Consider the following 17,073-nt stretch of genomic DNA (forward strand, 5'->3'; position numbering starts at 1 on the left):
TACCTTCTCTGCTAATATCATCCTTACTGATGTAGCGATTCTTTTGCAGGAAATGGAAATGAATAGAAATGCCTCAAATATCTCAAAGAGAAATATTGCATTTTAACATAGTTCCTGTGTTCCCACTGATTTTTTTTCCCTTTTTTCCCCCCATGGCTAAACCAAGGAAGAGATAAAGTAGAGGTATTAGTTCTTAGTGTTACATATGCCCTTTCTGCATTTTAAGATGCGTATTTCAAGCAGAAAGTTGAAAAGTCACAAGACAAGATAATTATATGTTTCACTAAGGTTAAAGAAAAGACCCTGTCACTGCAAAGTACAGTAAAAAATTGACTCTTTGTGGTTGGCACTCCTAGAATAAAGTACCTCAAATGTCAGCAGTAAATAGAAAAAAAATTACATGCGACTCTTTAGTATGAATCACCTTCAGCATATAGGAACCTTAAACTTGTTCCAATGATCATTATGTTTTGGTGATGAAGATATGGGTCTATGCAAGGCTGATATGTTACTGTATATGTTCCTGTTTGTTGTTTTTACTAACTTGAGATGCATTCCAGTGATGGGATTTTGTGAACATTTTGGTGAACATATGTTCATGTCTAGATAACATTTATCCTAGAACAACAGGTCTTGTATCAAATATATACAGATCTTATTTGATTTATTCTTTACACTTTTCTTCTATTGAGTGGTGATCTCTCTTATTTCAGATTTGGCACAGTGGACAGTGGATGATGTCAAGGCATGGCTCCTATGGACGCTACGCCAGTACAGTCTGCCAATGATACAAATGGAATACTTCAATATGGATGGTGTGGCATTCTCAGTCCTCTCAGAAGAGGAATTCCAGAAGAGAGCACCTGAAGTAAGTACTGGAATGAAACTCACTTTTACTTATGGATGATATACACACAAAGATGGATAACTAATTTTCTGTTCTGACTAACACTATACTTGCCACTGTTTACAAACTTTAAAAGGTAAGAAATATGTTGAGCATAGAACACAAATGTAAATTTTTAAAACAAAATTATAAATAATTTATGCAGACTGTAGAGGGATGAAGTAGTGGGCATTCCTTTTCCACCTCACTGGCCCCTGGACATTAGCCTGCAACATTATATTTATATGCATATATTCATGAAATCCATTTTAATAGCTGAAAGCCATTATCTCAATAATAAAGACATATATATATATGTGTGTTTGGGGGTGTGTGAACAAAATGTACAAAATGTAAAATATTTCTTATTAATTGCTGTAATTTTTTAAAAATATTATTCAATATATGAAATGAAAAGGCGAGGGTTTATGCAGTTCAGATCCAGACTCTATCTAGCTGATAAGTCTTAGTAAGAACATGGAATACAAGCACTCAGAGCAGAGTTAATGTATTTCAACAAATAATAGGCACTCACACATTGTTACAAAATATGCCTTAAAACTAACGGATTTTACTGTTGATGGGATCTTCTCACACAAGCCAAACATGACCACCTCTGGTTTTCTCCTGTTCCTTGGCCTCTTTAAGTTGTTCTACTTCATCGTTACTCTCTCCTTCTCTTCTTCCTCCTCCACAGATGAGTAAACTGCATCTGTCAGGGATTAGGCTTTTTTTCATGAGACGTGAGTTTTTCACACAACCTCCAGACATTCTATCAAGTCTCTGTAATGCATTGTTCCTACCCCACACAGTGCGGCAGTACACTCTATGCTCGCCTGGAAATTTGGAAGGCAGCTTGTACAGAAGTGGAATCGCAGCCAGAAATGAGTAGCCAAGCCCAATGGAATAGCAGCAACAATTCAAGTGGGTCAAGTGGTGAGGTGTCTGAAGGTGAGTGAAGACTGTGGAAACACTGAATTTATATCCAAATTACAGACTGCCTTACAATTGAAAGTACTGATTTTAGGGCAGTGACTGGTCAGGTCATTGGTTTAAAGTTGATTCAGTGGCACTGGTTACTCATGACTGTTTAAACTTGAGAATTAAATTTAAACTTCTTTGACCAAAATTTGAATGACAGCATTTCCTTCAAACCACAATTTGGACTTCAAAAATTGGATAGTAGCAGTTGTTCTGATACAGATTTAATGGTTCATATACTGTGACTTGATCATGAAACGCTTTTTGGAAAACTTTGTTTACCATATGCGTATGAGTTTGGCAGTAGCTCATTCACCCATGACTGTTTCATAAACATTTTATTACCTTTAGAAGAGAGACCCTCAGGCCCTCAAGAAAATGTACAATTGAAAATAAGTACTGCGCATGGTTTTGATATCTCTTAAAAGTGTATATGAACTGTATACAGTAGTAAGCCAAATTTGAAGAAAATGGTAGATCTGAATCTGGCATGCCTCATTGGCTTGGTCATTTCACAGGCAGGAATTATATTATATTGAAGGAAATATGAATTTCACCTCATTGCTTGTTACGTGATATCCATTCTAAGTGAAATTGAACCGTTGATCAGCTTTTATGAAATTTTACAAGACTATCCTTCTATTACTCATTTCTCTAAAGCCATGTTTTTTTATTCTACTTGCAACAGTATTAACATGGCATCCATGCAGATTTTGACATGGAAGCAACATTAATGTAATATGCTAGAAACTTCATTTCATGCATCCTGTTGTGTTACAGTATATAACTTTATTTTTCTGTCGCAACACAACAACTAAGGAGTATCCAGCTATGCCTCACTACATGTTTCGGCCATTAATGGCCATCATCAGGTGAATACAAATCAACAAACATATACTATTGAACTGTAGTAAAATTAGATACAATGACAAAATAGTTAATTCTTTTGTGTAAAAATACAATGGTCATTTATGTATAAAACTGAAGGTTATATAATATAAAACAAGATTAAAATTGATGTTTTATAACATCTAATCAGTCGTATGTTTACTTTATATGCTCCGTGGACAAAATAAAAATATAAGATGTTGTTGGAGGCCCATGACGTTGCAAGTTAATTAATAGAGTAGAGGTGCCTCGTCATACGAAAGAAAATGTCCGTACTGTATGAGGAGTAAACAGATATCGGAAAATATTCCTTTGTAAATAGGACCATCCAACTCTGGAACCAACTACCAGCAGATGTTTTAGGGACTCTGTCCTGTAAATCAAGTAATTTTAGGAAAAGGGTTAGGAAAGCAATAAATAAGGTGAAGTGAAGGTGTGGGGGGGGGCACTAATTAAAAATGCAGTGAAGTGAAGTGAATGGAAGGGAAGTAAATTGTGGTGAGGATGTGAAGGGTGCATAAGTGTAGTGAAGTGGAATGAAGAGAAGGTCATGGTGAAATGTGTGTGCATCAGTTCATGACATTTCATATTCCAATGAATGCTATTACTGTTCAGTGTATAGTATACTTATTTTTTTGTTGATATTAATTTATTTAATTGTAGTTGTGAATGTATTTGTTCTAGTTGTAATTGTATTTGCTGTGTTTGTTTGAGTGTGGTGTGTTATTTTGTGTGATGTGTGTTATTTGTGTGTTGTGTCCTATTATAGTACCACTTGCCACGGGGTAAAAACCCATTTGCAGTTTAAATAATAATAATAATAATAACAACAACAACAACAATAACAATAATAATAACTGGCATATAGTATTAATATCAGGAATGCATGGAACTTTACCTCCATTGCCCCATATGTTTACATGGCATGCTTAAGAACAGGCACAACTTTACCTTTAAATATATTTAGGTATATGTAGGTTAAAAAGTGTTCTTTAGCTTCTGAACGTACAGTGTTCCTTTTTCACAATCATATGCAAGCTGGTTACCTGTCTGTATGTCACCTAATTCACTTACAGACACTGATACTGTTAAACATTCAGTTTCCATTCAAATTACTATTTGTACAATGGTGGACATTTTGTGAAAGTCATCCCTGTAACAGGCCATGGAGGCCAATAGAGTAATAAGATGTCAAGGCTCCCACACTTTCTAGACACTTCGCTCACATATGATGGTGAAGTTTGTCAGCCTTACACAGGAAGATTCCTGGTACTCATTTCTGTTAGAGGCTGAATCTGATGATTTTCTTTGTGTCATGCTTACATATCACTTAACAGCCATATTGGATGAGAAGAAACTTTTTATTACAATACAAAACAAAAACAAATGAATATAGATCACTATTACCAACTTGAACATTTTTACGTTACTAGATTCTCAACAGAATCAACTCCAGGGCCATAGTGCTGCTAGAAGGCTTAGGTCAATTAAAAAATCCAGTGACCTTATCGGGAATCATACACGCAACCTTCTGGCTTGTATCATATAGTGCCTCAACCAAGAAGCAGTTGTGGTCTGCTTGATGTACTATTCAAACATTTGTCTGGAGGGACTGATGAAAGGCATTTTCTGTTGGATAGCTTGTCTGTAGACTGCAGGTTGACCAGTCTTTCACTCTCACCATGGTGCAGGGTCTTTATTTCAAGGACAGCAGTTAGCTGGGCTAATTAGGAAATTCTCTGCTGTTATGAAATGTGAAGGTTCATTGCCATGTTCACAAGAGCTAGATATTTGTTCAGTACAGTGTACACTCTCATGCTCTCTTTCTCTCATTTTGTATTTGTATTATGTGTTCCACCCATATCATCTCTCATCTCTTAACAATTTTAACTGTGGGGCTCCTCAGTATGGAATATTTTCCATCCTCCTGCTACTTCCCATTTCTAGGTCCCCATCATCTTCCCTTGAAAACTTTGTTTAGATTCATCCTTAATCTTCGCTCCATCTTTAATAGCATCAACAATGCACTGGCAGCAACATGGATATAGTAATAAAGTGTTTCACAGCTTACTACACTGCTCTTTTCACTGCGCACTACGCACTTGTTACTATGTTGAGGAGTGATTTCTGATGATGACTCAGCTCAAATTAGTGTATAGTATGTTTTTAATTCTTTTTTATACTAGAAGCGCCTGACATTTAGTTGGAATCTGGTATTTGTTTAGAAATGATGAATGCAAATACATTTTTGGGACAAAAAGACAGATCTGTGTTTTAACTTTGTTGCTGTCAGTCTTAGAATTTCCTGTTTGTTTTGTAATACTTCTAATATTGTGGGGGAGCAGAAGGAGCTGTATGTTAATAGTGATCCAATTTAGTGATCCTTACTCATGCAAAATTTCACTATTACAGATTATGTTAAATTTGTATGGTATGCATTGTCACCATGATTGTAATTGTTAAAATTAAGTGCACTAATATTATTCACATCTCACACATTCACATGACTGCTGGCTTATAGTAAATGTAAAATTGTACCTATGCTTAATTAAACACTGTGCCATGAAGCTGTATGGGACAGTGGAAGTACACTTTTGAAGCTAGTTATTTAATAATGCTGTCATCATCAAAACTATGTGGTATTGTATGATATGATGATTAATGAATGCGTAGTAGTTAGTGAGGTGAGATTTGTCAGGGAAACTCAAAGTACTCAGAGAGAACTTGTCCCAGTGCTGTTTTGTCCACCTGAAATCCCGCATGTCATAACCTGGTGTTGAACTTGGGCCACTGCAGTGAGAAGATGGTGAGTAGCCACCTGAGCTATAGCACAGCCTGAGTGGAAATACACCTTCATGCATTCTTAACCTTGGCACTAGATGGAATTGAATGGTCAGCTTTGTACTTCAGTTGCTATCCCAAGGGAAAATGGCTCCCAGTATCCAGTGGATAGGAAGTGTACTGGGTCCCAGAGTTGGTTTGAACACTGTGCAGAAAAGAATATCTGTATTTACTGAAAAGGATAGAATAGAAAATATTGTAATTCTTGATTGAAGCTAAATGAAAGTTCATTTGCTGTAATTGATGCATTTCTTTATTGATCCTAAAATGAAGTTATGAATTATCACATTATTGTACAGCTAATCATGTTGTATTTGACTGTAGGCATTATAGATGACAGTAACACAGGTTTTTTTTGAAAGTGAATGGATATTTGAGCACATGTTATGCAGAATTTTGTATTGCAGCCTAATTGCATGGACTTCATTCCATGAACAGGAGCTGTGTTAACTGCAACAAGTAAATCTGTCAAATGTCATGCAATATTTATGGGATTACTGATTATAATTACTTATTATTGTGGTGAACTCCTTCAAAGGAGGCAGTTTAATGTTATGCAAAGATGGAAAGGAAATACAAAAGCCTTTATCACAAATGTTGTAACATAAGATGAAATTACAGAAGCAAACTACTGCTCTGGAAGAAAATTTCCAAGTTATTAAAGTTCTTAGTTCATGATGAAAGAATATAGGAAGATATCACCATTAGCACCAGAATATACATAAACCACAACAAAAATTTTGCCAGCATTTGAATCTCCTGTTGCAGCTGTAGAGCCCAGTATGAGTGAGTTTAATACACATGAAGGAATCAATCATGAAAGTCCTGAAAGTGAAAACAGGTAAATTCAAGCTGCCACCTCTCGTGAGGAAATGCTTGTAGAAGATTTCTACAGCAAACCAGTATTTGAGGGACATGATGCAATGAGATGCTGAATATTTGAAGTTGTGATGTGAAGATTAGTGTTAAAAGGAGACAGTGAAGAGGGATGTGAAGATTAGTGTTAAAAGGAGACAGTGAAGAGGGAGGTAATTTTAACAAGTGGGACTTCTTACTGGCATCAGAATTTATAGCTAAGTTTGATCCTTCTGGCCAAACACCTTGAAACATGTAGAAACCAAGGCCGCAGAGTAACCTCATGCATATCTTCAGTAACATATGTAGACATTATATCGTTGATGGAAAGGAAAATTCATGAGATAATTTCCCAAGAAATGTGCCATGCCAAGTACTTCTCCTTAGCCCAGCATGTCAGAGTGCGATTAGTTTGACCACAATACTATAATATGTGTACAGGTATGAAGAAGGTATGTATTGGAGTTCTTCTTTGATTTTTGAGTGTTCAGCTGTACATTCATGCAGGATCAATTATGGACGTATTTATGTCATAATGAATAAACTGGGAATCAACATTCAGAATGCACTTGGTCAATTGTATAACACCACCAATATCTCTGGGAAGTACTTTGGCCTCACAGGTGACCGAGTTCTTCCATCACTCTTGCTAATATAGCTGAACTATATCTCTTCACCGTAGCTCCTGACAAACAAACAAATGTGCCACTACAACCACAAAACAAGTGGAATCCCAAGGAATGCTAAATCATGTAGTCATGCGATCTAACATGTGTTAACTCACCAGTGTTGCTAGTTGCTGCACAGAAATATCGGTTCATATGAAGAGTGTTTTTTCTGGGGTGTTATGTTGTGTAGTCTGTAGATGTTTACTCACATTTCAAAAGACTATGTAACACCACCCTGAGGTTATTGTTATTGGTTGGAGAATGAGGTAATAGAGTCCTTAAAATGGTCGGTAGACATCTACTACACAACATAGTGTACCATCCCAGGGTCACCACTATTAAAACCTTGAAATTCACATCAATCAGTTATTTGTCATAGCTTTCCTCATTTAAGAAAATGTGCTGAAAACTTCACAACATTGATGAGATTCTTTCCTGGGGGTAAGAAGCAAATATTGTTCAAAATCAGATACAGTATAGCCTTGCTATAAATTGGACGTTGGGAGGGCAGCTTCACTATCTGGATTGTAAATGAAATTTACACATACATATGTGAGTCTGTAGACGGGCTGTGGATTGGATATTTGATTTATTGACCATTTGTATACACCATTTGGAACTACAAATAATTGCAGCGCAACTGCTAATCTCGATAATTCAGAGATCTCCACAGCACCTGCTAAGCCTTCTCAGTCTGCTTTTGCTAGTCGTTGCTTGGTAACAGCTCTCAAAAATGGTTGTTCCCTTGCAGTGTTTTCACTAGACGTTTCCTGGTTATGAATCTTAACAATGAAGATTCTTCAGCTTCCATGATCACACTGTTGCCCACTGGTTAACACTCCACACCTGAGCTCACAGCGTCATCTCAGCCTCCCTTGCAGAACCCAATTCTCGACTAACTGCTCACTTCAACCTCTGGAACTCAACTGCTGATTCTCAAGTCAGAGTCAAAGTCACAATGCAACTGATGGCCAGTCAGTCAGTCAGTCAGTCTTGGTGTTGAACCCAGTCTGGGGCTTATGACCAGATATTTATTACTGTTTCTGAGTCTGAGTCTCATTTTACGACCGACGGTCAGTCAGCCAGTCTTGTCTTGGCATAAAGCACCCATCTGGGGTTTGCGACCATATCTTTATTGCTGTTTGACTGTTACGGTCTTGGTTATTTTGTGGGTGCCCTCTCTGACGAGAGGACTGGTCTGTCCTTTGTACATGCTGTTGGTCTTTGCCAGCGCAGTCTTTCTCGGGTCCGAGACCCTTGGTACTCAAGACCATATTTTACTATCTCAAATTTGAGACTTCCCTTTTTGTTGCCTCCTACGTCTCGCAGGGTCATGGTGGAGGTCAGCCAAACTCTTCTTTATAACCACTTTGCACGGACGGAATAGAAAACATCATTTCCAGCAATACTTATATTGTTGTAGGCGTGTTAACCGATCCGTTGCTTAGAAATGGTTTGCATAACACCGTTGTTCTATTGTTGTGGGCGTTACCTACCAACGGCTGCTGTTTACGGAGTCGCCTATTAGCAACAGGTGTATTCGTCACAATATTTAACAATATTATTACAGCAATGAATACACATGCAGCAATAGAAGAATTGTTGGACACATCATTTTCTATGCGGTCCGTGTCATATTAAAAGAAAGCAGGCAACTAATTCTTCCCAATGGCTTTCAAAATTCCATATGTATATGATTATATAACAAAATTATGCATGCAAAAAGCGGAAGTCATACAAAATCATTTTCACGAAAATTTTCACAATATTGGACAAGGAAAAGCCCGACATAGAAAGTGTAAGAGGCTTGAACTTGGCAGTGGTCATACATGTGACCGTTCAAGTGACTAGACTGCTGTGGTAGTGAATACTGCAAGAAATAGGGCATAATCTGCTGTACTGAGCCTGGACTGACAGAGGCCTTGTATATATTGCACATAGACGTAGGAAGTAAGATTAAATTTGTAAATATATGTAAATACTGACAATGGACTTACTAATGCAGGCTATGACTGACAAAGGACAGACCCGACTCTTGTCAGAGAGGGCGCCCCAAATGGGCAGGACAGTAACTTTCATATAAGAAGAAACGTCTGGTCATGAACCCCAGCTGGGCCTCGACACCAAGACAGACAGACTGACTGACCGTCAGTCGCAATGTGACTTTGACTAATTCTTCCCAGCACTTCCTGTTTATATGCGTCGTTCCCCAGGGCTCTCCTCCTGGTCCAGAACATCTACATAGTTCTGAAAAACTCGAAAAAATTGGGAGGTGCCCAGTTCGAATTCCAACTGAAAATAGTATGAGAAATATGAGTAATTTGAGAGACTGTGCCAAGGGTTTTCGTGAATTTTGCCTGAATTGTTAGCACTGCAGCAACAAAAGCCTCATACTTCACTACCATGAGCTAGCTGAATCCAGTTCACATCACATGTTTCCAACAGACAATGCAACATCCATTCATATGCCTTGGTCTTCCAAATGACTATTTTCTCTGATTTTCTCTGTCAGATTGCTGTATTCATTTCTTGTTTCCATTTTGCATCCTACACAATCAGCCTATAGTTGAAGTTGATTAATATGAATAATCATTGTGTAATCATCTTCATTTTTAAGTCAAGGGTCAAGTTGTCAGCACCAGTCCCAGTTGTCATGTCAAACAAGACATGTCTCATATATTTGCCTCAGTAGTACTTGTGCTTGTATGTGATCAGAAAGTATCTGATGTGTTTCAGAGGAAGAAGAGGAGGAACCAGAACCTATGACCAGTACCAGCAGTGTGGGCAAGGTCCCTTCCAGCCGCTCTGGAGGTACTGGAGGCTCACACATACACCTGTGGCAGTTCCTCAAAGAGCTACTGTCCTCACCCCAGCTCCATGGCTCCTGTATCCGCTGGCTGGACCGCAGCAAGGGTGTTTTCAAGATAGAGGACTCAGTCCGTGTGGCACGACTGTGGGGTAAACGAAAGAACAGGCCAGCCATGAATTATGACAAACTGTCTCGATCAATTCGTCAGTACTACAAGAAGGGCATCATGAAAAAGACAGAGAGGTCACAGAGATTGGTATATCAGTTCTGCCACCCATACTGCCTGTAGGGAGGTATGATAAGTCATGAGTTTGTTTCTGTATCATCTCTTCAGTTGGGAGTAAATGGGGATATATTTATGGGGTTCTATTTATGTTCACATAGTAGCAGGTCTACTATTGTAGTACACATTGTTTGCATTTAGATGAGATATAGTTGCAGTTAACAATAGAGTAAGTTACATTAATAGGTTCTTCTCGTGCACTGTTGCAGTTAGCAAGGTCGTCACGATGAAGTTCAGTTATGCATAGGATAAGTTTCATTTAAGTTTTACTTTATTGTTTTAACTTCTGCCAGACTCTGTGTGTTGACAGACAGATATGAAAACATCTTAAGTCTGCTCAAACCAGATATGGTGGGAGATCAGTGTAATGCCAGTGGCAAGATGATATTTATGTCCCTGATAGGCTGGACCTTCAGATTCGAAATTGTGGAGACATAAAATATGGATATAATATATTGTAATTTATTTTTAATATGTTATAGCATTTAGAGGTGTCCAGACAGCTAGCAAAGTGGAAGGTAATTTCCACACAGCTGGCATCTGAGATGGTATGATACTCATAGATATTAAGTAGATCTTGATGTCTTGTGTGCATTGAATAACTTGCCGGGAAGTATGCACTGTATCATATTGTCCTATTCCAAAGTTCTACCTATGAGATGATTTTGATGTACTGTTGCCACTAGGATTTGTTTCAGTGCTCGGCTATGTTGGGTCCTTATGGATCTGGCACTGCCTCTGAAGCTTGAACCTAATTTAAGTAGCCAGAAACAACCACTGTTATCTAAGAATGGTAGAATTTAAGTAAATTTGGAAGTGGGCATTGTGGTACTTGAGTCATGCAGAAAACCGGTGATTTTTGGTCCCATATATCTATGATATATTCTCTCAAGTAAGTTCTATGAACAAAACTACCTGAATAGTTTAGTGGCATTAATACATGTTTATTTACTTTTAAGATTAGTAGTATTAATAACAGTTTTCTTGTGAAATTTGCATGAATAATATTGAATTTTGTATTTTTACATACTGCAAACAAATAATTGCTTTGTGTGGGACATACAGAATTACTGCTTTGTTGCCCTTAATTCTAACACATCAAATAATGGTAACCCATCATCATATGCTAGTGGTGGTTAGCACTCCTTTTTGTATTCAGGAGACCCCAGGTTCAAATCTAGGCTCGGAGAATGGCTGTCCTGGCTGAGTTTTTCTCGTGGTTTTTTGCAGCCCCTCCAGCCAACTGCCAGTGTAGTACCATAAATTAAACCACAGCTGTTTCCTTCCATATTTTTTACGATCCATTATTCATTAATAAATTGATTTAATTAATTTGATGTTATGTAATCTTAGCAATTGAAAGCATCATTAACTAAACCAACAATAATTAAACAAGATGCTTAATGGTGCCATATTTGTTTGCTAGCATTCCCCAGTCAGTGCGCTCTGTAGACCGGTCTTTTTCTTCTGTGGGAGAGAATGCTCACTCCCCCCCCCCCCACACACAACCCACAATTATCTCTGACATTTTATTTTATCTCCACTATAACCATCACGTGTCATAACCTTAACAGACATATTGTGATTTGAAAGGTGATGTCTGTATTATTGAAATCTTCTGTATATAATTTAGAGGCTTGTAGGATGAAATTACAAGAGTATTTTAGTTTCTGAAACATAAAATGTTGGATCACCGAACTGTCAGTGCCTTTAGAAATTATGTTATGCCTGTGTTTATATATTGATCCTGATTGTATCACTCATCATTGCCCATTTCATGCTAGAATTCCATCATAATAAATATCAGGTTTAAATAGGATCAATCTTGAGTTATTGAATTTAATATTGAATCAAATTTTGTCTAAGACATCTTTCAGGGTACGTCAGGCAACTTTACAAAAGAAAAGTCCTATATGTTCAACAGGACCCCTGGTATGGTGATTTGGTTCAAATCATGTATTGAAAATGGAACCTATTAACTTTCTAATGATGCTGTAGCTATACCACAATCTAATGATAACCCATCCACAAGGATGTTTACTCATTTCCCTGATGTTGAGGTTTAATACATATGTCAAAGTTTGTGCTTTATGAACTACACCTTACAACAGGTCTAGCATTCAAATTCAGACTCTGTGATCATTGTCAATTATTTCACTGCTTTTCTTCTGTGCTTGTTGATAACCATGTGTGACCTTAAACCAGAAGGAAGTCAATTGGAAAGATACAATATAACATCAGAACATTTAAATAAGTTAACTATAGATATTTCTACTTTTGTACTGACACCTTATAAAATTAAACCTTTTATTACATAAAACTCGGTAGTTTTGATACTGGTAATCCTTTCATGTAGCATGTGGTATATGTGATGTGTTTCTAAAACTGCAGTCATTGACAACTTTGCAAGTTTAGTGTTAGATTGTTATAGAATTGTTTTTATGTTCATAACAGTTCTTAAATTAGGTTAGTGGTAATGGGATTTGGGTTGGGGAACAACAAAACTGCAGATTGATTGTTATTACTTCAGTGAGAAGTACCATAGTTTTAAGATTTGTAGTTCTTCAGTTATGTACCTAATGGTATAGAGATGTCTGTAAGATTGGTATCTTTGTAGATCTTAGATATGATATTCTTATTTGATACTTATTTACTGGTTGCAGTTTTGGAAACTCCAAAATGAATATATTGTTTTAGATTTTTGAAGGCTTCATAATATGGTAACCAGTGAAAATGGAATAATAATCCCAAGTGGAATAGTACACAATATTTTTCTATTGTTAAGAATGGAAATCAAGGTTCTTGATTAATTTATTAATAAAGAGAACAATTTGATTCCACAACAAATATAATTGTGTTCACACTTAGTTTCTTTTAATTGATAGATAGAATCGAGAAATGTTATATGTAGTGCTTTTCATTTTTAAATTTTAAGAGAATCTTGTCTTCAGTCTGAAAACATTCTTAGCTGCAGATTAATAGATCTATTAAAGGCTATGAATATTTTGTAAATATACTAAGAAAGCATATGATTATTATTATGTAACATTTATTGAATTCTTTGATAAATAAAGAGCATTTATTTTGTATTTGAATTAATGTTGTTTTAATTTCTAATAAACTTTGTTAATATCTGTGTTACATTCCATTACAGCAGTGTAATTTTTTCCATAGGACTGTTGAATAAGTAATGTGAAATTAATCATACTTGAAGTTCTGTGTTCTGATATATAATGCTGTGTAGTCTTATGAAAGTCACATTCCATTTTAAGGTCAAAGGGTAAGCCAATCTTCACACCATCATGAAGAAGGCAGCAAACAGTACTCACTTTCTTGCTTTGCTTACTTTTGAGCTAGAAGACAGAAGCAATTTGTCACTTGAAAACATCACTTGACTTTCACTGAACTAGATGGTGTTATATCCCAGAAGGTAGAACTCTTCATAGCCGCAGCTGTGAGACCCCCAGATCCTCATGAATAGTTACTTAGACTGTGTAGAATTTGATGCTTATCGAGAAGACATCCATCTTCGTTCTTAAAACATGGCTTTGGCCATTATTGAAGAAGAATATGGTCTGGCAAAATGCGTTACAGTAACCTTTGAACTATAAACATATATTTTCTCTAATATCCTTATTTTATAAGGAAAGATGTTTATGTTGTCATATTCATGTACTTGGAACCTAAAATTTAAACAGAAAATTGTCCATGTTCCTAATTAAGAACCACAATATTGAAGATGGTGGGAGACTGGAGGTGTACCCCCATGCATTCAAAACCTATGCTCTAGATGGAGGTTAGTGGTTAGCTTCATGTCCTGATCCATCACCCCTGGGGAAAGAAGCGCCCCCTGGAATCCATGTGATAGAGATAGTCAGAATATTGTGAAGGATATAATCTCTAGCCCCTATCGGGAATCAAACCCTGATTTCTCTGTCATCTAGTTTGTAGCCTAGTCACAATACTGGCTGAGCTATGCCAGGTCCTGTTTGTGTGTCCTAATAGCTTTTAAATTAAATGAATTTTTCAATTTTAATATTAACCTTATACCTCCAAATCTTTATAGTTTGTACCTTGCAAAATTATTTGGTGGGTGTGACATTATGCACACTAGCATAGGATGTGGAAGTTTTGTGCCATGATAAATAGTTCTTTGACGAATATATAATATTTCTTGTACTTCTCGTAGAATATAAAAGTATGCAGCCAGCTGCCATGGACAATCTGTATTTGACTGTCAGTTTGATGGTGTTTGTAATGAACCATTAGAGCTAGGCATGAGAAATTTTTGTATGGGGGTAGATAACAACTGTACCCACAAATTTTGTATGATTTTTTTGTGTCAATAGCTGCAAACATGATGGCATTGCAAAATGAGATTATTTTGGGGAAATTTAACGTTTTAAAGCACAATGGTTACTATATGTACCACCTGCCATAACATTAAAAATCTGTTTTTTATACACAGTTTATTTATGTGATTATATTACTCTCAGAATAAACCCAGTATTTCCCAAGAAGCATTCATGGTCATTTAGAGGTGACGCAGTGTGTTTCCCGCGAAGAAGTGAATTTTTACGACTTAAAAAACTGGAATCGAAATCAGTAAGTGGGCGGAAAAGATTATAACTGAACCGAAGATATAATGGAACTATGTAGGAGTGGGGGCCTGTCAGAGGCGTAGAGATGAAAACTTGAGTGGAGTAACCCCAAAGGAGGGAAATAAGAAATCCGTTCTTCGAATGGCTAATGTATTTAGTACGAATCCGTATTTGAGGAAATTGCGTAAAGAAACAGATCACTAACTTGGGTGCTGATCATGCCACACAGACTGAAGGATCTGAAGAAAATACGGCGTAACTAAATACGTCCTTCCCAGAGTTTCTTGCTTGAAATACATCCAGAGAAATAGTTGTCATTTCTAGCGGTAAAATTCCCGTTTCTCCAGATTGAGCCTCATAATATGATTTGTACAGTGGAACCGTGTGGGAGGTTGCTGAAAGCATTGTGACGTCATGTAGAGCTGTTTTACGTCGCAAGTAGAAAACCAGATTGAGAGTACTCAATGCCATGTATTTTTAGAATGAGTTTGGGGAGAGAAAGAGCATGCATGCTGGCTAGCCTTGGAACTCGCAGAACCGGTCTATATTATTTTTCGTGTTTTGCTTGCACCAATTCACGTTACTTACAACTCACCTTAATCTGTTGTCGCCATTGCTCTGCACATATTTTGCCGAAACACGAGATCTGGGAGAGTGCTAGACGTAGGACTGAAAGGATCCAAGATTGTAAGTGAACCTGAGGCCAAAATTTATCTTTTTCTGAAAAAAAGGAAAACAGCGGTTCTATGAAGCAAAATTTACTATATCACCGAAACCAAAATGTAGAATTCTGGACTTCGACAGAAATTTTCTGAGATTTCGTACCCGACAATAACTCCGGTTGTAGAACACAAAAGGCTAAAATGGGATCCTGTTCTTAAACCAAACCTAATCATTTCCTTAACATTCATGTACTGTAATGTAGTGGTATTTTCCGATCTCTGCTCCGGTTTTGCAAGTGACCCCTCATAAGCATTCCGGCCACCAAAATCCACTTTCTTTAGATTAAATTAAGAGATTAGCCTCCTTGACAAAGGCTATAGCTCAAGCGGTTAGTCGCTGGCTTCCCACCGCGGCGGCCCGGGTTCGACCCCGGGTCTGGTCAAGTGGGATTTGTGGTGGACAAAGTGGCGCTGGGGCAGGTTTTCTCCGAGTACTTCGGTTTCCCCTGCCAATCTTCATTCCACCAATTGCTCCACAATCACCCTCACCTATCATCTGGGGCTGGTACAGTAGGCCAGAAGTGGCAGCAGTACAAGGGACTTAATCCCACCCCACTAGCAGTAAAAGAACCTTCATATATCACAACACGGAGAAATATCATCCTGAAGCTCCTCGTTATGGAGATTCTCCATAAATGCTTCAGTATATTTCAGTAGGGTCTTGGAATGATGTATGCGAAAGGTTTGCATTTCTTTACTTGAAACACTGAGGAACTCTCTCTTGATTAAATCAGTTCATATTATACAATTCTTATAAATACAGTAAGTTGCTCTACGGAGAGCATAGATAGCGTAGTCGGTATAGCGACTGGCTACGGGGTGGACGATCGAGGGTTCGGCGTTCGCGTCCCGGTAGGGCCAAGAAATTTCTCTTCTCCGCATCTTCCAGACCGGCACTAGGGTTCACCCAGCCTCCTATTCGATGGGTACCGGGGGCCCTTTCTCCGGACGTAAAGCGGTAAGGGCGTGAAGCTGACCACTCATCTCCAACTAATGCCGAGGTCAAGTAAATATGGATCTGTATATCCTCTTCCCTATAAGCCTTCATGGTGTATTGGTGTATTGCTTAATTAGTTAAACAGGGACAGCTTTACTTTTTTACCTTTGCGTTACGGGGACCAGAATTGCGAAATCGTTAATATTAAATCTAAGTTCCCTGTTGCAATAATTAATTACTTAGGTATTTATTTTCAGTCTTAGTGTGACTTTCGTAAATGGCTGAGTGGTTACTACCGCTCATATTTCTCTCAGTTGTCGTTGTTAGTCGTAATGCAACACGTTTTAGTCTTAACACGGCCATTCCTAGGTATATCATATGTTGTACACTGTAACCGTACGTCCCTCGCCAAAATTATTTAATTAAGGGTATGAACAACTTATGCATTGTTTGACACCATGAGAGACGCTCCTTCGGCGAGATACCATCCCGCGACCGTCTAGTTGTAATTCAGCTATTGTCTTCCTTAGGCTTAGGGTGTCACTATTGTCCCTAACGTCGCCTGTTTCCTCCTGGTATCAAACCCATGAACTGACCTTGTG

The 17,073-nt window shown here is 37.6% G+C and overlaps 1 protein-coding gene across 3 annotated transcripts in view; it reads left to right on the forward strand.

Moving 5' to 3' along the window:
- The window catches only part of LOC111872519 (DNA-binding protein D-ETS-4), an 85,295-nt gene extending 71,989 nt beyond the window's left edge, over window positions 1-13,306 (forward strand). For all 3 annotated transcript variants that reach the window (XM_023866520.2, XM_023866521.2, XM_023866523.2), the window contains exons 3-5: window positions 714-868; window positions 1,699-1,837; window positions 9,856-13,306. In XM_023866520.2, coding sequence (XP_023722288.1) covers window positions 714-868; window positions 1,699-1,837; window positions 9,856-10,217 — 656 coding nt within the window. In that variant the 3' untranslated portion in view covers window positions 10,218-13,306. The remainder of the gene's footprint in view (window positions 1-713; window positions 869-1,698; window positions 1,838-9,855) is intronic.
- Window positions 13,307-17,073: the final 3,767 nt, after the last annotated feature.

The sequence above is a fragment of the Cryptotermes secundus genome, unplaced genomic scaffold (genome assembly GCF_002891405.2).
Source record: "Cryptotermes secundus unplaced genomic scaffold, Csec_1.0 scaffold537, whole genome shotgun sequence".
NCBI classification, from domain to species: domain Eukaryota; kingdom Metazoa; phylum Arthropoda; class Insecta; order Blattodea; family Kalotermitidae; genus Cryptotermes; species Cryptotermes secundus.